General features: G+C 39.9%; 1 protein-coding gene across 1 annotated transcript; it reads right to left on the reverse strand.

Moving 5' to 3' along the window:
* Window positions 1-832: 832 nt before the first annotated feature.
* ppp1r35 (protein phosphatase 1, regulatory subunit 35) lies at window positions 833-19,864 on the reverse strand. Its single transcript, XM_022218295.2, has 6 exons — window positions 19,725-19,864; window positions 18,049-18,280; window positions 7,109-7,199; window positions 6,524-6,651; window positions 6,336-6,426; window positions 833-1,302 (listed from the first exon to the last, which is right to left on the reverse strand). Exons 2-6 carry the CDS (start codon window positions 18,277-18,279, stop codon window positions 998-1,000), a joined length of 846 nt encoding a protein of 281 aa, XP_022073987.1. The 5' UTR covers window position 18,280; window positions 19,725-19,864; the 3' UTR covers window positions 833-997.
* Between the last annotated feature and the right edge of the window lie 1,311 nt (window positions 19,865-21,175).

Here is a 21,175-nt window from a genome sequence, read left to right on the forward strand (position 1 = left end):
CCATGGAAACAACCAGCCTAGCCGCGCTAGACAACCCACGGCAACAAATTTAATTCTCTATCAGGGTCGACAACAGTCCTTGAGCTCCATTTAGCCCGCCTCCCTCCCTATCGAGAGTTCCTAGACCCTTGCGTCTTCAGACCTGGGTCTAGTGCGGCTAGGCTAGTACACCATGACAGTGAACTATGAATCAATTTCAATGTTAGCTTGTACTTTGTACGTATCATCCAGCTTATCATATATGTATCCAATTGTGTGTTGTATGTTCCTTGTTCCCCACCCCTCTCTTCTCCCATCCCTCCCCCTCTCCACTCCTCTACCTCTCCCTCTAATTCTTCTGTCCTTCTCAACCAGCAGGCAGATGGGTCCCCCCACATAAAGAGTCGGGCTCTGCTCAAGATTTTTTTCACTGTTAAAAGGGTGTTTTCCTTGCCACTGTCGCCTTAGGGCTTGCTCTGGGGGTTCAGGGATATGGGTTCTGTAAAGTGTCTTGAGACAATTTGATCTGTAATTGGCGCTACATAAATAAAATTGAATTGAATTGAACTTTCTTGCTCAAAAAATATCAAAGCTTAAAGCAGTGTTTGGATGAAAATTCTAAGCCCGTTGCTGCTTGTCCAAATCAACCTCATCCCTCCACCCTAGCATCCCACAGTACTTCTGGTGCAGACATTTGTGCATTTTTCTTTTTGCATGTGTTTTTGTTATTTGTTGCATTCTTGTATTTGGAGTGTGTTTGTGCTTTCACATTTGTATGCGCTTGGTGTTTTAGGGGCCACTGTTGCTCTAGATTTACAACAAATCCTTCAGACTGGACAACATCATCACCGAGTGACTATTTGAAAAGAAAAAACTTTAATAGAAAAAACAATGTTCTGTTTATAGAAACTAAACGACATTTCAGTTTACATTCTTAATTAAAACACTGACAGGATAATTCATATATCTGACTAATAAGAATCTTAGAGCGTCCAGTAAATCAGAGCTTCTGTGTGTATCAAGGTGTGGTCTCCCAGCATCTCTGCCGTCTGTAAAGATCAAAGGTGGAGTCAGTAGGGTGTGACGATAGGCAGGGACTGCCATTGGCTGGCTCCTCGTTTGGTGGGAGGGGCTTCTGTCTCAGCATGTCAGAGGTTATGAAGAAGAGAAGGGAAGGACCCTTTGCTACCTTGCTCTCATAATAGCAGTGGCGTGGGGCTATCAGCAGCTTTTCATGCAACACCTGACTCATTAGCTGATCCTCCTGCACATCAATGTTGACCAGTGAGGTGAAGAGAAGCTGAGAACGCGAGACATTCACTACTGCAGAGAGAGAGAGAGAGAGAGAGAGAGAGAGAGAGAGAGAGAGAGAGAGAGAGAGAGAGAGAGAGAGAGAGAACAAACAAACTTAAATAAGGTTGTAGAATACAAAAAAAAATATGGCTTAATATTAGTGTTTCACAATACATGTGTCACAATGCCCTGCTATTGAAAAATGGTGCTACACTGTATTCTACTCGAAGATTTAGTAAGATACTAAGAATGATAACGTTTTAATAAGTCAGCAACAGTAGAGCGAGTCAACCACACCAACTCAAATATAAATAAATCAAACCTGTGGTTGATTTTGTAAAAGGACAACTTACCATTGGACTTTGACAAGGCAAGCAAGGACAATAACAACCGTTCAATTTGGCTTTATCGGTGTTGCGTACTTAAGAAAAACACTTGTTATAAATAATCTACTAAATTCTGGCTAAAAGAGTGAAAGTGAGTGATTAAAATGTGCAGTCAGTGTAATACTGCTGCACTGACGTCAGCAAGGAGTGAACCTTTCATAAACAGCAGTGCAACGTGATGGTCGAGAGACAACACATTCCTATAGTTTGGCTACATGTGAACATGTAAGAACACTTTGTGCACAAAAATTCATACCTATCAATAGCTTATTTTCACATCCTCCACTGTGCTGTATTGCCATCATCACAAATATTTTCAGTTTATTAAATGAGGAATAATAATAATTAGAACATTTATGATGAAATTTTTCAGTGTGTTAAAGCTTCTGCCCGCTGTCCATTTTGTTTTGAAAAGTCAGTGTATTTCACAAAACCAGATCAGTTCCCTTTAACATCTCTGGGCTTTTCACAGAGTCCCATTAGTTCCCTGTAGATGTTTTTCATGGGCTACGGAAATGAGACTTGTAAAAAAAATCCAGGTTACAATAGAACTGCTCATCAAGGTCTGTGTATGGACTTAAAATGAGCCAAAGCATGTAGACGATTTGTCCATCAATATGGAGTAAGAAGTACACAGTAATAAGCACTGTCGGGGAAGCTCCTTTGACATTTAGGTAGATTATATTTTGATAGACTACCATAAATGGAAGCCACAAGACAGTTTTTTTTAAACCAGCATACTTCAGAATCTCTGGCAAACCTGTTTTAACAATTCAGAACTTTTATTATGATAGTGTACTGTACCTCAATGCATCCTGTTAACATTTGTTTGTAGCTAATTAGGGATTTTACTATGAAAAGCCCACATGGATCAAACTGACAAAGCACACTAAAACATTATATATTGCTGATGGAGGCAGCCCTATTTGGAGTCCTTCTTTCCCAGTCCAGCATCAATCTGCTAATCAGGCTGTCTGAAATCATGCATTCATTCCCTATTCCCTATCAAGGATACTACTTGGGTCTCGGTGCTATGAAACTGAGACTTATAGAAAAAATAAATTAAATCCAGGTGACAAAATAGTAGTTCACTAAGCTCTGCTGCTGTGTATAGATTCCTATTTTAAAAGTCAACCCATATATGCAGATGGTTTGTTCATCAATATGTGTGTGTGACAAAGAGACAGAAAGCGGTACTGTTTGGGAAGCTCCATTTAACATCAGGGAGATTTGTTTTGACAGTCTAACAGTGTGTGAAGTCATGAGGTAGTACCGTATTTTCCGCACCATAAGGCGCATCCGATTGTAAGGCGCAGTCTCGATTACGATTATATCAGACCACAGATCTAAATAAATAACATTTAAAGTCTTGTGAACCATTTAAACTTTGAATGAATTCAACTGTAAAATCGGCAGAACCTGCAGGCTTCAAAAGAGAGCAAAGGGTTAGGAGTTGTCCAGCTGACTTTGCATTAGTTTCAGTGGGGATTTCAATTTTTTTAAAGGTAGTTGCTAGAGGTACGGACCCGTACCCGTAGCCTGTGGCCTACGGATACGGCACTTTCCATTTGCCAATCAGATACGCGAGATCTGGTCACGTGACTCCCAGTAGACGCTGGAGGTACGGACCCGTAGCATTGGTACTACAGGTACGGACCCTAAACCTAACCCTAACCTTAACCTTTGCTTACCTTTCAACAGTTTGCAGTGGTTAGCAGCTTCTTGACTCGCAAGACTCGCGTACGGGTCCGTATCTGTCTGGCAAATGGAAAGTGCCGTATCCGTAGGCCACAGGCTACGGGTACGGGTCCGTATCTGTAGACACTTCCTTTTTTAAAATTAATTTCATAAAAAACTATGTTGAATTTCTACTAAAAGTCATAGTACACCATTCCCAATTGAGCTGCATGTTTTGATATAAATTTGTATGACTTTTGTCAAAGGTGTGGGAAGAGGTAAGGAGAGAAAATCACATTAGAAGAATTTATAAGAATAAGTCCAAGGAACAGTTGTAAGTATGCTTACATATGGACATCACATCACTGACTGACTGAACTGGCCTATGAATATTGCTATAATAAGGTAATTAACAGCTAAACGCTGTGCCTGAACACACCCCATGTAGACAAAATGCAGCACTGGCCCTGTTGTGGCTCTGCTAATACACTACTCTAGTCATGCCTTCTGTGTAAACATGGATGCCACATGAAAGTCAGTGGATCAAGTCATCTGTTAACTGAGATTCTTCATGTAGAGCATGACAATAATTGGGTAACACTAATATAAGGTTATAAAAATTGTCATATGAATAGGGGGAACCATAAATATACATTTACATTCTAGCAAGGGTGCTTTTTGGGGAAAAAAATCCTTGTGACAACTTACACTGGCAGTTAATTGAAAAGAGAATCCTGAGGTGGCGTAAATTAGGCCAAAACCATGTCTACGATGAGCTTCATAGTACGGCAGCATTTGAAACTTTCAGACAACAACCATAATAATGTTAAGCAAACTGAGTGCAAGACTTCATTACTCATTCAACAACACTGAACCACTTCAAACAGATAAGTTCACGTCAGGTTTTCCTACATCAGGTGCTGTGAATATGTTTTAAACGGTTTATTTAAAAAACTCATCTACACCTGTCTAATGTTAAAAGTGAAATTTAAAAATCGCGCACGCACGCGCACACACACCGTGAAATGTTTAAGTCTAAGTCCTGAATATAAGTATCATTACAAAGTGTGAGTCTATATCATTTTGCTAACTTTCAGATGCACATTTAATGTTCTTTTAGTAAAAACAGGCAGTCAGGGGTGAAGACACATTCCCATGTATATATGCATTTGGCCATTTAAAAACCTGTACCTGAAACATGCTCATGATCAAAACTTTTTGACCCATAAAAATATTAATTTCATGTCCAATTTACCTTATTTTCCTCCTGTGTCCAATTCTTCAACCCTCACTATGTACCATATCTCACAACTGTAGCATAAACTCAACAAAAACCTCCTCTTTCTCGCTTTTCCTGATCGCAAATGACTCGCCTTGTGGCACACCATTCAGAGATTTCACGCAGTAAAAATAGCATGCTTTTCTGTGATTGGCCGAGAGCGGGTCATGACCCGGGCACGTGATCAAGATTCGGGTGGCTCCGACCATTTCCGACGCCTGCTGAGAGAAAAAGTTGTTTTTTCTTATATTATTGCTCGTGTGTTTTGAAGAAAAAGTAAGTCAAACCCTTTTTTGTAGTGATGGCGAAATCGAAGCTTCATGAAGCAATGAACCACTTTGACACATCTGCTTCAAGAATGACACATTGCTTCGAAGCATTTGACACAAGCAGAAGAGTGACATCTGCTGGTCCTGTGTCAGAACTGCATCTAAGTGGAAAAAAACTGAAAAAGCCTAAGGACTCACACGGTTCAGAATGACTGCGCCATCCAGCAAAACGATGCGCCAATGGTGCTGTGGCGATCGGCTAGCACAAGCCAAGAAATGAGAACGTTTACTCCGAGTCTTTATTTTTTAGATATATTCTGTTTGTAAAGTCATTGATAATGTCTTGTGTTTGACAAATTAGTGCCATGTACATGTTTTACGAAACTGGAAAATAAATACAGTTAAATACACCTTTCTATGTCACGCATGTGAATTTTCAGATTTATAGAAAATGATATCCTTTTATGACAGTACTTACTGTACAGATTAAAATGTCAAATAAACAACAATGCTGAAAATAATGAGTGAATATAGTAGTTATTTTTCTTAGATAAGATCAGTGGTGAAAAACGTTAATGTTAAGCCAGTCAAAGATGCTATCAGCTTAATGTTAACCATGCAACTTGCACATTGAAACTTTAGTCTATTGCTTAACATGTTCTCTACTGCTGACTACTGAATTGTAAAAGATAGTGAGTAAAAAGACACAATTTCACTGGTGTTCATTTGTCTGATTATGAGATATTAAATCTATTTTTCAGCTAAAGCTGACAAGAATCAAGTCTGAGTGATTGCTTTCCTAGTCTGGTCCCCTTGCTTAAACAGATGAGATCCAGATAATTGAATTTCCCTTCAGGGATTAATTTATTATTGTATTGAATTGTATTGTATTGCAACAACAACCAAGTGCATTAATTATCTCTAATGAGAAAAAAATAGATTTAATCACTTTAAAGTAAGATATATTAACTTCAGTCTTGAACGTCCTTTTTGGCAGTGTAAAGATTCGCATTTGGAGAGTATGAATGCTGTTGGTGCCTCCTTTACCAGAAAGCAGCTTGTATGATAGTGGAAATTTTATAATTTTAGGTCTTATTTAAGTGTTTTCGTGTTTTTGTTTGAAGATGTTTATTCCTACACAGAATTTAATTAAATATTCTATCGTTTGCCTTATTGTAAGATGACATAGCTTGTAAATAATGTCATGTTTTATATACTTTCACTTCACTCAGAATTTTCTTTCTATTTGTCATTTCAAAGTACAAATTCCTGGACACTTGTCGAGCCTAATGGTCAACACATAAGTGCAGCATCTACAGTTTAAACTTTTTGCTGGCTAGAGTGCATGTTACCGATAAGACGTCCTTCACAACAGAGAACCAGAGTACTGGCTGACCCAGAGGGCAAACATACATGAAATGAGGAAAATGAGAAGTACCCTGTGTGTGTTACCTTCAGTAGCTCTGGCACGGATTAGGTTTTTGGTTCTCTCTGAGCTCTGTAGAGTCTCCTGAATGGCCTTCTGGGAGTTAAACTCGGCTCCCTACAGGAAAACTGACAGGTGACCATGGTAACCAGATGATAACCAGTTGGTAATGAGCTCAGGATTTATTGATAATCTATTAATAAAGAGTGTGAACCTGCAATGACTGAATCTCTGCTTTCAGGGCCAGAGTAGTATTTAACTCCGCCCTCTCCAGGCATCCTGGCTCTTCACTGGATGTTGAAACTGGAGGCTCCACCAATTGCCTGAAGGCTCCACCAAGCACTGAAGAACAAGAAAACAAATGCTTTTACTGATCAGACTGACTCACATGGAAGAGAAAATAGAAATAAATATACTAAATTCTGTTGGAGACAACAAAAGCCACAAAAATCTTTGTTAGTTAAATGTACAGAAAAGTTTGAGTATTTACAGATTAGATAATACAATTATACAGTGACATATTTCAAAAAATAAGAATCCAACATGTTTTTGGGAGGTGGTTTTAGACTTGCAATTCTGCAGAGCACATTAATTACATTACGTACTTTAAAATTGTACAGTGTGTCTAGAAAGTGGGTTAAATCAATTTTCATGTCATTTGTAGAAGCCTAACAAGCACAGATGTGGCAGAAATAGAATAGTAAAATGTATTCATGTATTTTTTTTATTTATCTCTTTACTTTGATTTATTTGAATGCTGTCAACCTAGGACTATGCTGGACTCTGCTTCTCTTCTGACCTCTGACTGACTGCTGAATTGGGCTGTGTCTTCTCAGTGTGACGCGAGGCTCCGTTGTTACTGTGACCACCACCGGATCTTCAAAACACACCTGCAGGATACCAAATGAGACAAAGATGCAATCACATACACATCAAGACTTCAGGATAGTGGTATCACACACTACACACCCATATACACTTGCACAACCCAAGCAATAAATACAACCCAAAGTTTGGCCTGTAAGGCCGCCTTCAGACTACAGGAGTTTTACATTTCTAACTCATTTTAAAACTGGGCTGCAACACACACAAATGGATAAACCTTGCAACTTCTCTCTAATGCAAATCCTTTAACTTAAATGTACACTTATATTGTGCCTCACACAATATAGAATAATATTAAGATTATTGTCACAGGGAGCAACCAGGGAGCAGAGCACCATTTCATATAATCTCATGGAGACACAAATGTAAACAAGATAGCGACTGTGGTGCAACAACTTTCTGTAAACTTTATACTTTGAAAATAATAATAAGAACAACAAAAAGCAGCAAGTTAAAGGTGCCTGGATAAGAAAATGGTTCAGCAGATGTGGTCAACTTGGGTTACTTATTCTTCAGCAAAACCATATCAGTCTATATTCTGTAGTTTATATTAGTCTCAAGTGCAAGAATGTTAAATGTTATATGGCAACAGTGTGAAAATCATACCCACACCTGTAAATATAAAACATATTAGAGATTATTAGGGCTACCCAAATGAGTCCACGAGCAGAACAGGATGATTCTCACTGGATCTGTAAACCTATCACATTACCAAATAATCTGGGTCCAACATTAGTTTAGACCAAGGTCCATGTAAAATTCTACTCCAATTGTCAGAAATGGTAAAACAAAGGTAAATCATCCGAAAACTTCTGTAGTAACAGTCTAGCCGATCTTTAAGCTAACCTTACTGTGATTTTAAACTAAGTCTTCACTCTAAAATGTATTTTTTCTGACAGGGACTTGCTTTTTGTCTCCTAAAAAGGAGTCTCACACCCCTAGAAGATTATTAAAACAAGTACATATTAGGTTTAGATATGCTGTATTTTCTAATCAAGGAAAACAAGAGCAGCAACAACAGTGTCTTTTCAGCAGTGGCCAGGCTGACAAAGAATTACAGGTCTGTGGAGACTTGCATTCCTTTAGCTCTGGGTAGTGATAACTTCATGAGCACTTTTACAGATAAAATCCTGAAAAATCCTATATAAATCACAAATATGTTGTTACTTGCAATGGCTTTAAAAGCATCAGTGGGACCTGATTAATATGTGGACTGCTTCTCTGCTATACATTTTTTTGAGCTAATACTGTTTTTATTTAAATTAGCAACATGCTTGTTAAACCCCATCTCATCTAGACTACTAAAGGACGTTTTTCCTTTAATTAACAGCTCTTTACTAGATCTCATAAATGATATAAATGTCTAGCATTGCTTAGCAACAGACACTAGACACTCCAAACACCAGTGTGATAACCACCCCAATAAATATAAAACATAAATGACAGTATTAGGGCTCAGGAAGTTCGGATCAGCCTCTCTTCATTAACAGGCTATGTACCACAGGCTTACAAGTTAGTTTTAATAAACCTCTTGAATGAGGTAGTTTAGCTGAATCTTAGTGCTGCATTTGACACAATTTATCACAACATTTTATTACAGAGACTGGAACATATAATTGGGATTACGCATTAGGCTGGTTTCAATCAAATTTTCAGATAGATTATCATTTATTCACATCAACAGGGATTCTTTCATGCACACAATTAGTACATGATTGGTTTTGGAGTTCCACTGGCACTTTCTGTGCTACAACTAATGCTTTTTACCTTGTACATGCTCCATATGAAGAAATACTACATAAACTTTTATTGCTTCTATTAAGCTGATTGAAGCACATCAGTTACTCAAAATAGAAGCATGTCTTAAGAACATAAAAGCCTGGATGACCCGTAATTTCCTTCTCCTAAATCTAGACAAAACTGAACTTACTGTATTTGGCCCTAAACCCATTGGAAACACATCTAGGCTCTGCATAGCACTGCCTTGGCCTCAAGTATGGTTGTGAGGAACCTATGAGTTATTTTTGACCAGAATATGTCCTTTGCCTTACACATAAAACAAGTCTACAGAACAACCTTGTTTTACCCACACACAGATCAACTAGTCCATGCATTTTTGCCTTCTAGGCGGGACAACTGAGATTCCTTCACAAAATGCATTGCTTAGAAAATGCTGTCGCGAGTTCTGCCAGGAACCAGCAAGAGAGATCATGTTTTGCTCCTTTTACCTTCTCTTCATTGGTTCACTGTAAAATCCTGGATCAAGTTTAAAATCTCTTTCTCACACACAAAAAGAGAAAGAGATTTTGAAATAGCCAATCCAAAAAACATTTCTGCACCACATTATCCCAATAAAGCACTGTCAGATTGCATGCTTAGTTGTGTTTCTAGGGTTTAAAAAAGCAGACTGTGTTGTGGGATTCTAAAACTGAACAAATTGTAAAATCTAAAAATATGATGATTAAGTTAGACTCAGGTACAAGAAGGAATAATACTGTGTGAACCTGTAAAATTACAACCCACAAACAGAGTTCATAAAACGCATCAGATAGAATAAACAGAAACAGAGTAGAGGCTCGAGAGTGAAACCTGGGCCTGTGAGGTCATGAGTGAGGCTTGTGTGTATTACATGGTGGGTTATGGTTGTCTGACGAGTTAAAACGCAGGCCTCAGTAGGAGGCCATGCCAGTGGTATCTAGCAACACACTGGCAGTCCTCCCTTGGTGTCTGATGGAGGTTCAGCGGGCGTCTAATAGACGTCCAATAGGTCCAGGTGCAACACACCAGTGGTCCTCTCTCTTGAGAGAGGTAGCAGAGGGTGACCGGTCCTCCCTTAACATCCGGTAGGCCGTAGATGCAGCCCGGGGGAGAATTGGTTTTTTTTTTTTCAAAAATAAAAAAATAAAAACAACAGAGACGTTTGGAAGTTTACTACGATTATGTCATACTCTCAGATATGAATAAATACAACCATTATGGAGGCAAAAATGTCCGGATTATTTTTTTTTAAAGTAGAGTTAGGGTTAGGCTGTGGTTTTCCAGGAGAAAGAGGAGAGTTGGTGAAGTTGCAAAGTATATCAGAAGTCGTAACACAATATTAAAATAATCAAAATCTCGCGATTTTACTAATGTTAATTCTTATAACTTGTTGTACTGAATAAAGACAAGACTGAGACACAACAAATGGGAGGCAAAGCCTACAGCTAACAGGCTCCTCTGCTGTGGAACAAGCTCCCAGTACAAGTTTGAGAGGAAGAGTCTCCTCTCTACGTTTCCTATTATATCTAAAACTTTCCTTTGTGATAAAGCCTATAATTAGAGCTGGCTCAGGTGACCCTGAACCATCACTTAGTTGTAAGCCTTGCCTGCTTGGGGACTTTCCATAACTCACCAAGCACCGCTCCCTTTTCTCTCCCCATACATGTACTAGAATAAAAAAAAAATCCTGAAAAATTTACATTTTTTGGCAACAATAGCACCATAGTGTCTTTAGACAGTGCGAACGTAAAAGTAATTTTTATATTTTTTGCAGTCTGTCAAGTGCAAAGGTGTTCAGTGAAGAGCTGGGTATTTAGTAATTTTGTTAAAGACTGAGCGAGAACAGAATTTGGTAACTCCTTCCACCACCGGGGAACCTCTGGTCTCCCGGACCGGAGAAGACCCGCCTGAGTATTTGGATCCATTCGTCTGGTCTCCCGGACGCAAATTTTGCACACTGCCTTCGTTTTGTCTTCAGTTAAACTGAAGAATTCCCAAACAGTGGAGGTCTTCGGCATCTTGTCTTGTGCTTATGCAACGAAGTGAAGCGTGACGTCAGAGTCGGCAGCCACCCGGCCATTCAGGTGGTGGTAACAAACACGAATGGATAAGCCGAGATGAGTCAAACACGGCGGGATGAGCCGAAGTGGACCGAAGGCGAAGGGAAGACACGAGCTCCGAATATTCCTATTTTCGTCTGGGGGGAGGAGGGGGTGATCACATAAACATATGTGTATATGTCACAGACATATGTGTATACACCCCCTGTCAAAAGTTTTAGGACACTTTCTCATTCAAATAAATTAGAACCTGTCCTAAGACTTTTGACAGGGGATGTATGTTTATGTGATCACATGACGGGATGAGCCGATTTGAGCCGATGTGGGCCGAAGGCGGAGGGAAGACAGTAACGCCGAATATTCGTTTCGCCCGGTAACGTCCAACCGGGGGGCGGGTCGAATATTCGGATACTAAAATGAATATCCGGATACCGCCGTAGCGAACGAATATTCGTATATTCGGGTCCAGCCCTACTGCATTCTGGATCATTTTCAGAGGTTTGACCATGTATGCAGGGAGGCTTGCTAGTGAAGAACTGCCGTAGTCAATGTGTGATATTATGAGAGCCTCTACCAGGAGCTGATCTTCCTGATGTTGTACAACAAATCAATACAACAGAGCAACAGAGGCCACATGAGCCTTACGGGTTAGTTAGTCATTGATCATTACACCCAAGTTTCTGGCAGACTTAGTGAATTTGAGTTGGGTTGATTCAAGCTGGATGTTGATTTCTTCTTGGATAGAGGGACTCGCTGGGATGACAAGGAGCTCAGTCTTGGTGAGGGTGGGTTGAAGGTTGCGATTATTCATCCATGCCGAGATATCTGCAAGACATTATGAGATCCAGGCAGAAACAGTGTGGTCATCTGGGGGGAATGACAGGAAGAGCTGGGTATCATCAGCATAGCAATGGTATAAGAAACTAAGAGTGGATTACTGCACCAAGTGAGGATGTATATACTGAGAAGAGAGGGGAACCACGCACAAGGAACAGGTTGTACTTCAGACACTTCTCCCTTCCAAGATACTCTGAAGTATTATTAATTGTCAAAAGGGAATTGCTAAAACTAAAGTGTTGGTTTGATGAAAACAAATTATCATTAAATCTGAACAAAACCAAGTTCATGATATTTGGAAATCATCACATTAAGCATGAGGTATGTTTGGAAATTGAAAATGTGGAAATTGAAAGAGTTTATGAAATTAAGTTTCTTGGTGTTTTAATTGATCATAAGCTATCCTGGAAACCTCATATTAAATATTTGTGCACCAAAGTTTCCAGAAGTATTGGAGTTCTGGGTAAAACTAAATATGTTTTAGATCAGAAGTCTCTTCAGATTTTGTACTATGCACTTATTGATCCATATCTGTCCTATTGTGTTGAGGTATGGGGAAATACATATAAAAGCTCTTTACATAAGATTTACACTTTACAAAAGAGAGCCATAACGATGGTTCATCATGCTGGGTACCTTGCTCATACAAATCCTTTATTCTTAAAATCAGATATTTTAAAATTCTGGGACCTAATCAAATATAAAACAGGTCAGATTTTGTTCAAAGCCTGGAATAAGTTGTTACCAAGTAACATCCAAACGATGTTCATGGTTAGAGAGGGAGCATACAACTTAAGAGGAAAGTGTATTTTTAAACAACCTACCATTCATTCAACTCTGAAAAGTATGTGCATCTCGTTTTGTGGTGTAAAACTGTGGAATAATCTGGATGAGGACTTAAAAAGGTGCATTAACTTAAATCAATTTAAAAGTAATTACAAAAAAACACTCTTATTCAGCTATACAGAACTGGACAGCTAATGTTATATTATATATATATATATATTTTTTTTTTTAATTTCTTTATTTAAGAATTTATTTTAATCAGGGTTCTATTTTTATGAAAATTGAATGTTTTAATCTTCTAAGATCATATGGATTATGAATTATGTATCATGTACCTTGAAATTATATGATGGCGTAAGAGGGGGCTGAACTTGATAAGCTTTGCTTCCTTTAGCCCCTTCTCGAACTTGCACTTTGTCATAGTGTGCCATTTTTTTCCCCATTACACATAATGTTTGTTTTTATGTATGTGCTTGTTTGAGAAAAATTTAAAAAAATCAATCAATCAATCAAAGTACAATACCATTCGAAAGTTTGGACACACCTTCTCACTGAATGTGTTTTCTTTGTTTTCATTTACATTGTAGATTCTAACTGAAAGCATAAAAACTATGAATAAAAACATATGGAATTATGTGGTGAACAAAAAGTGTGAAATAGGTCAAAATATGTTTTATATTTCAGATTCTTCAAAACAGCCACCCTTTGCTTTGATTGTTTTGCACACTTTTGGTATTCTCTCAATGAGTTTAACAAGGTAGTCACCTGAAATGGTTTTCCAACAGTCTTGAAGGAGTTCCCAGAGATGCTGAGCACTTGTTGGCCCTATTGCCTTCACTCTGTGGTCCATCATATCCCAAACCATCTCGAATGGGTCTAGGTCAGGTGACTGAAGAGGCCAGGCCATCTGACGCAGCACTACATCAATCTCCTTCTTGGTCAAATAGCCCTTACACAGCCTGGAGGTGTTTGAGGTCATTCTCCTGTTGAAAAATAAATGATGGTCCAACTAAACACATCCTGAATAGGATGGCATGCTGTGGTAGCCATGATGGTTCAGAGTGCCTTCAATTTGGAATACATCCCCAACAGTGTCATCAGGAAAGCACCCCTACACCATCACACCTCCTCCTTCATGCTTCACAGTGGGAACCATGCATATAGAGACTATCCACTCATCTTTTCTGCGTCGCATAAAGACATGGCGGGTGGAACCAAAGATCTCAAAATTGGACTTATCAGACCAAAGCACAGACTTCCACTGGTCCATTCCTTGTGTTTCTTGGCCCAAACAAATCTCTTCTGAATGTTGCTTTACTTTAGTAGTGGTTTCTTCATGGTTATTTGACCATAAAGGCCTGATTGTCGCAGTCTCCTCTGAACAGTTGATGTAGAGATGTGTCTGCTACTAGAACTCTGTGTGCCATTTATCTGGGCTCTAATCTGAGGTGCTGTTAACGTGCGATTTCTGAGGCTGGTGACTCAGATGAACTTATCCTTAGCAGCAGCAGAGGTGAATCTTGGTCTTCCTTTTCTGGGGCGGTCCTCATGTGAACCAGTTTTGTGGAGTGCTTGATGGTTTTTGCAACTGCACTTTGGGATAGATTCAAAGCTTTTGCAATTTTCTGGACTGACAAACCTTCAGTTCTTAAAGTAATGAAAGCAATAAAGTCTCTTTACTTAGTTGATAATATGGATTCTAACAGTTGTCAAATAAGGCTGTCAACAGTGTACCAGCTGACTTCTGCACAACACAACTGATGGTCCCAATCCCATTAAGAAGGCAAGAAATTCTATGAATTAACCTTGGCAAGGCACACATGTGAAGTGAAAACCATTTTAGGTGACAATCTCATGAAGCTCATCAAAAGAATGCCAAAAGTGTGCAAAGCAGTAATCTAAGCAAAGGTTGACTATTTTGAAGAACCTAAAATATAAAACATGTTTTGACTTATTTCATACTTTTTTGTTTACTACCTAATTTCATATGTGTTCATTCATGTTTTGACGCCTTCAGTGGGAATCTATAATGCAAATAGTTCTGAAAATAAAGAAAAACCACTAAATGAGAGAGTGTGTCCAAACTTTGACCGGTAGCGTATCTTCCTGAAAGGCAAGATATGAAACAGCAGGGGTAGATCCTGAGGTGCCACACTCTGAGTGTGGAGAGAAGTATTTGTGGTTACCCATGTCAAAAGCAGCTGACAGATCTAACAGAAACAGAGCTAAAGACTGCCCAGCAGCTTTAGCAGAATACAGTGATTCTGTTACCAATACAATAGAGTGCAGTCCCCATGGAGTGACAATGTTTGAAACCCGACTGATTCGGGTCATACAGGTTGTTTCTTTGGTTTTTACAGAGAAAAGCAGAGACTTGGATGATGAGTTTGCTCAAGTATTTTAGATAGGAAGTGCAGGAGCAAAACTCGAATTCAAGTGTAGGTTTATTACTCTGCCAAGGAATGTGACAGAGTTATGTGACGATCAGCATATGTCTGTCCTTCCTGTCTGTGTGCAGTGTTACTCAAAAATGGAACAACAGATTTGGATTAAATTTTCAGGGAAGGTCATAAATGACACCAGGATCCAATTGATTAGATTTTGGCAGTGATGCGGCTTATAGTCTGGATCCACAGATTTGTTAAAGATTTATGTGTCATGGGGAAGTAGCAGCACAGTGTCACTGTAACTATGACAGCAAATTAATGCTACATCAGCTGCCTGCTGATGATCACATGATTGCGATCATACAGAGTACTGCGCTCTCTGAGTGCTTCTCTTGTTGAGTATTGGAGTGACTTGAGCTTACTTAAATGCAGCGGGGAAAACATCCTTAGCAAGTGAGGAGTTGATGATGTGCATTACAGAAGGGGTAAGTACTGTGGAAATGGTTTGGAAGAGGCTGGATGGTATCGGGTCCAGAGGACAGGTAGTGGGATGAGCAAGTTTTGATGTTAGGGAGCAGAGATTGTTCAGAGAGGAGGCTAGTGAGGAACAGACTGTGTCTTTGGAATCATCAACTGGGAGTGAGGAGAATATGTTATGAGGACGCATGGAGGCCAAGACCTCACCAGAGAGCTGGGTCGGTGAAAGGAGACCAGTTGAAAAAGAACAGGAAAGTCTTCCAGTAAGGAGATAGTAAACTGAATAAAAGAGTGGTCTTACAGATGAAACGAAGTGACACTCAGATTTGTTATGGAGCAGTTTTGGCAGAAAATCAAGTCAGGTGTGTTTCCTGCTTTGTGTGTAGGAGGGGTGGAGACCTGCTTGAGGTCAAATGATGCCATAAGTGACAGAAAGTCAGTTTCTTGGGCTTTGTCTGTGTAAACATTCATGTCTTCCATGAAACAAGTTGTGTGTCATAGTCCTGAATGGCCGAGAGTAACAAGTCCAGTTCAATTACAAAGTTGCCTAGTTGACACCCTGGAGGGTGGTATACGACAACAGCAAATAGTTTAACTGGAGCAGTGTCACTGACTGCATGGTATTTAAATGGAGAGTTATTGCTTGGTAGAGACAGTTTAGTGAACTTGTGTTTTTTGAGGACTCCTGTACCACCTCCCTGTCCAACAGAATGGGCTGTGTGGGAGGAGATGGAGTCAGCAGAGAGAGCAGCTGGTGTTGCAGCGTTTTCTGGACGATCCAGCTTTCAGTCGGGGCGGCTGTGACTCAGGTGGTAGAGCGAGTCGTCCAATGATCGAAGGGTCGGCGGTTTGATTCCCGCTCTTGCCTACTCATGTGCTGTTGTGTCCTTGGGCAAGACACTTTACCCGCCTTGTCTCCAGTGCTGCTCTCACACTGGTGTATGAATGTGTGTGAATGTTGATGGTGGTCGGAGGGGCCGTAGGCGCGGATTGGCAGCCACGCTTCTGTCAGTCTGCCCCAGGGGAGCTGTGGCTACAAATGTAGCTTACCACCACCTAGAGCTGGGCGATAAATCGAATTAATTCGATTAATTTGCCTTTTTAAAACCTGACGATTTGAAAATTTGCGAAATCGTAAAATCGAGGCGAGCTTAAATATAAAGCAATACAGATTCTTCTTCTGCCTTTCACGACTTGTGTACTGTCATTTGCTTCTGCCTCTCATCTCCTTCCGCCAAAACACACACCGCTGTCATGGCGGACACAACAGCAGACGAAGAGTTGGTCACGAGAAAAGGGCCTCATGTTACATCGATTATATGGAAGTGGTTCGGCTTTGACAAGACTGACACAGAGCAAGCTACAGTCATGTGCAAGGTTTGCAAAGGCACTGTGAAAACGAAGAGTAGCAGCACAACTAACCTCCTTCAGCACCTCCGGCAGAGGCATCCTAAAGAATGGGAAGAGTGCCCGATGCTATGGGAGTGCGGCATGGCTAAACAAAAATCTATTAAAATCGTAATCGTCCAAGATGACTTTAAAAAAATTTTTTAAAAACAAAACAAAACAAAAAAAATCGAGATTTTATTTTTTGGCCATATCGCTCAGCCCTACCACCACCAGAGTGAGAATGTGTGAGTAAATGAATAATGGATCCATTGTGAAGCGCTTTGAGGGCCCAAAAAAGCACTAAATAAATCTAATCCATTGTTATTATTATTAGTATCTGAATACCTGAAGAATTAACCAGTGCTTGGATTAATTCTGTTTTGTTTGTCTTGGATAACAGGCATGGTATTGTAGCACATGGTCGGTGAGGCAGGTTACATGTAAAAATAGTGGAAAAAGACTACCCAGTCGGTGTACTTGACTTGCACAGGTAGACTAGCAGGTCTTTGCCCAATTCGGTCTTGGCACAATGAATGCTGACACTTCCGCTGATGTTACAGCGTACTATATGTGTTTAAATATTATGGCTGAACCCGACCTTTTCAGCTAGGTAACAACAGAAGGAACCACCCACCTACTGAAATTCAGAGAGTGAAATCAGGAAGTGCTCTGTGCAAACAAAGTCTGACTACTACCCAACAACAAGCCCTAATCAAAGATTAGGATGCAATGTAGGATTAGGATGTATGTACAATGTTTTAGATCTCAACTTGCTCTGAACCTTGCTGCAGTCTCTCTTTAAAGGCTTTTAGTGAAAATCCTATCCCTTTCAGGTTTTCAGCCAGGTAACAATAGAGGGAATGACCAACCCAGAGAGTGAAACTAATGACACCGTTTGCATACACTGTTTATAAACTAGCATGGAATATATTAAGTAACCGATCTAGCAAAATCAAAACTGAACTTTCTTAATCATTACTTTGAAATCAAAATTTGAAATTGATCCAAAGTTGGAGCCACTTCCTGATACCAAACCCTGGTGCACACATACCAGTATAACCCTATAATGCCATAGACATGTATTGACTCCTAGACAACAGGATAATGTCTTCACGCACACATGCATGCATCCACAAACCAGCACCACAGGGTGTCATCACCTGCGTGTTTCTCTTTCTTGCTGTCTGTCCCCGGCAGTGCGGCTTCACGTGTATTTGGTCAGTCTGCTTACTCTGCTGCACTGGCTTCAGCTGTACGTGGCCAGTTTTTGGCGTGGGGCTGACTGTGACCGAAAGGTCAAGGTCAGAACAGCAAGTCAAAGAGGAGGGGGAGAGTGGGACAGGGGCAGGTTGAGGAGATGGGGAAGAGGAGTGGAGGGTGAAGAAACTCATCCTAACAGGAAACAAGAACAAGTTGCTGATATTTACAAATGAGCAACCATAATCATCACAGCTCTTAAGTAATTACCTACTTTTTTTTTCTAGGACAATGTATGACACTGCACCAGAGACCAACACATTAAGCTAACAGAAAGAAAATTTAAAAGTGTGTAAATGTGTAAATAAATTAAAAACTCAGTCATGTAACACACTGGTTACATGCTGCTTGTTTAAAAATATTTTTATCTTAATGGAGTTGTTCTGCAGCCATTGTTCCCCTATTAGATGTGTGGCTGCTCCTCAAGTTTGCAGCAGAACATTTCTTACTAAACAGCATTGTGATAGTGGGAAACATGGCATCAGAACTATGTGGAGGTGTCACAGGTGAGCTTGATATTCTAAGTAAAGAGGGTATTTCTCAGCATCTAATCATGGCTGGACTAAAGGTAACCAAGGGGACTGTGTAAGGAATTTTAAAACACTTGTGAAAACTTGAACAATTATTTTTAAAGATCACCAAGAATGACCATAGGGTCATTCACATTATTCAAGATAGAAAAGCAGCTTCATTATAGAACTTTTTTTTTAAATTAAATAATGAACTCAAGAATCCAATCAGCAAAAACTTTGTCCCAAGAAGGCTGTCTGGTAGTGGTTTGACAGGACAAGGGCTATCTCTAAACCACTAGCCAGAAGGGGAAATAAGGACAAACACATGGGGTGGGCTAAGACAGTGCTACATTTTAGAGTGGGTTATGCAAAATCAGTCAGTGACAAGTGGGCGGTATCATGTAAACAGACCAACAGGGAACAGGAAGATACCACAGTGGATCAAACTCACAGTAAAAGATGCTACTTGGAATATTTAGGTGTAGGGGGTTTACCTGCACTGATTGTGATCAACAGGTTTTGTGTTCAAATTGAATAACTATTTGATCTTCACTTGTGTGTCCTTGGACTTCTATAGGCTACAACTTCTAAAAATATGCTGACTTGTTACCCGGTGGTCACACGGTTTGAAATGCGGGTAGCAAATGAACACAGACGTTATAAAGTAGCATTTAACCAAACATAGTTAACCGTGCTGCTAACAAGTAGAGCATAACGTTATCCGCTGAGTCAGTGTAGGTGGCTGCTACTAGTTAAGGACTTGTTGTAAACAGAAAGGAAATGCGTAGAGCTGCTGGCTCCAACCATGTTTTCAACTGGCTGACTAGTCACTCACCACCTGTAAGTAGTCGCGAGTAAACATAGTCATTAGTAGATACGAAACACTGTACTGGACGGGGCTCAGCGCTCTGTAGCTAACATTAGCCATTTTCCGGTTGCTAACAGTGTTTCTAGTAAGTAGTTACATTTAGTCACAGTCAGACGTGTCTACTTGGTTTTTACTTGTGCTTGTCTCTGATCAGTTTCATAGAAAAACTATTAAAACAACCCATCATTACGGCTGTTACCTGTTTTATGTCGATCAGAAATCACACATGACAATGCCAGGCTCCTTTCACTTCAACAAATCCGCCTCTTTTTAAAAAAACAAAAAAACAAAAAACGACCTCCTTAGTAAACTGAACTCTGTTCCGCTTCCGGGTCTTGTCACTGTGTATGTCTATGGGTTATTGCATAGACAGCGGGAATCTCATAAATATTAATGAGCCGGCTGACGAAGGCGCCTCGTGATTGGCTGGTAATCCGAGTGATGAACGCGCTTCGTGATTGGCTGGTAATCCGAGTGATTCGAGGTGAATCTGCGTGCGGAGCCTGTCATGTCAGTCATCTGCTGTTCTCTTTTCTATTATGCATAATGTCATATACTTAAGGGCATTATGGAGGATGTTTTTTTTGTTTAATTTGTCTGATTCACATAAAAATGAATATACTGACCTTTAGTGGACTTGTATGTATGGTCTCTAAAAGAATAAAAAAAATAACAAAAAATAACTGTGGACATGGCAGGACCTGAAAAACATCAGCCAATCAACGCGCTCGGACCGAGGCGTTTGGTTTGCTCCCTTTCCTGTCAATCAAAAATCTTCCGGCTCAGGCCGAGTTACGAAGATTACGTACGCCTTGGACTTACACACGTGGACAAAATTGTTGGTACCCCTCAGTTAAAGAAGGAAAAACCCACAATTCTCACTGAAATCACTTGAAACTCACAAAAGTAACAATAAATAAAAATTTATTGAAAATTAAATAATCAAAAACAGCCATCACTTTTGAATTGTTGATTAACATAATTATTTAAAAAAACAAACTAATGAAACAGGCCTGGACAAAAATGATGGTACCTCTATAAAAGATTGAAAACTATTTGACCAGAGTGACATGATTAACTCAGGTGTGTCATTTAATTGACATCACAGGTGTTTCCAAACTCATAATCAGTCAGTCTGCCTATTTAAAGGGAGACAAGTAGTCACCCTGCTGTTTGGTGAAAAGGTGTGTACCACACTGAACATGGACAACAGAAAGCGAAGGAGAGAATTGTCCCAGGACATCCGAAAAAAATTATAGACAAACATCTTAAAGGTAAAGGCTATAAGACCATCTCTAAACAGCTTGAAGTTCCTGTGACAACAGTGGCTCATATTATTCAGAAGTTCAAGACCCACGGGACAGTAGCCAACCTCCCTGGACGTGGCTGCTTTGCTGCATCTGGCACAGGGTGTCTTGAAAGTGTGCAAGGTACGATGAAATCTGAAGACTATCAAGGCATTCTGGAGAGAAATGTGCTGCCTAGTGTCAGAAAGCTTGGTCTCAGTCGCAGGTCATGGGTCTTCCAACAGGACAACCATCCAAAACACACAGCCAAAAACACCCAAGAATGGCTGAGAGAAAAGCGTTGGACTATTCTAAAGTGGCCTTCTATGAGCCCATTGAACATATGTGGAAGGAGCTGAAACAT

Source organism: Acanthochromis polyacanthus, chromosome 21, assembly GCF_021347895.1.
Source record: "Acanthochromis polyacanthus isolate Apoly-LR-REF ecotype Palm Island chromosome 21, KAUST_Apoly_ChrSc, whole genome shotgun sequence".
Taxonomy (NCBI): domain Eukaryota; kingdom Metazoa; phylum Chordata; class Actinopteri; family Pomacentridae; genus Acanthochromis; species Acanthochromis polyacanthus.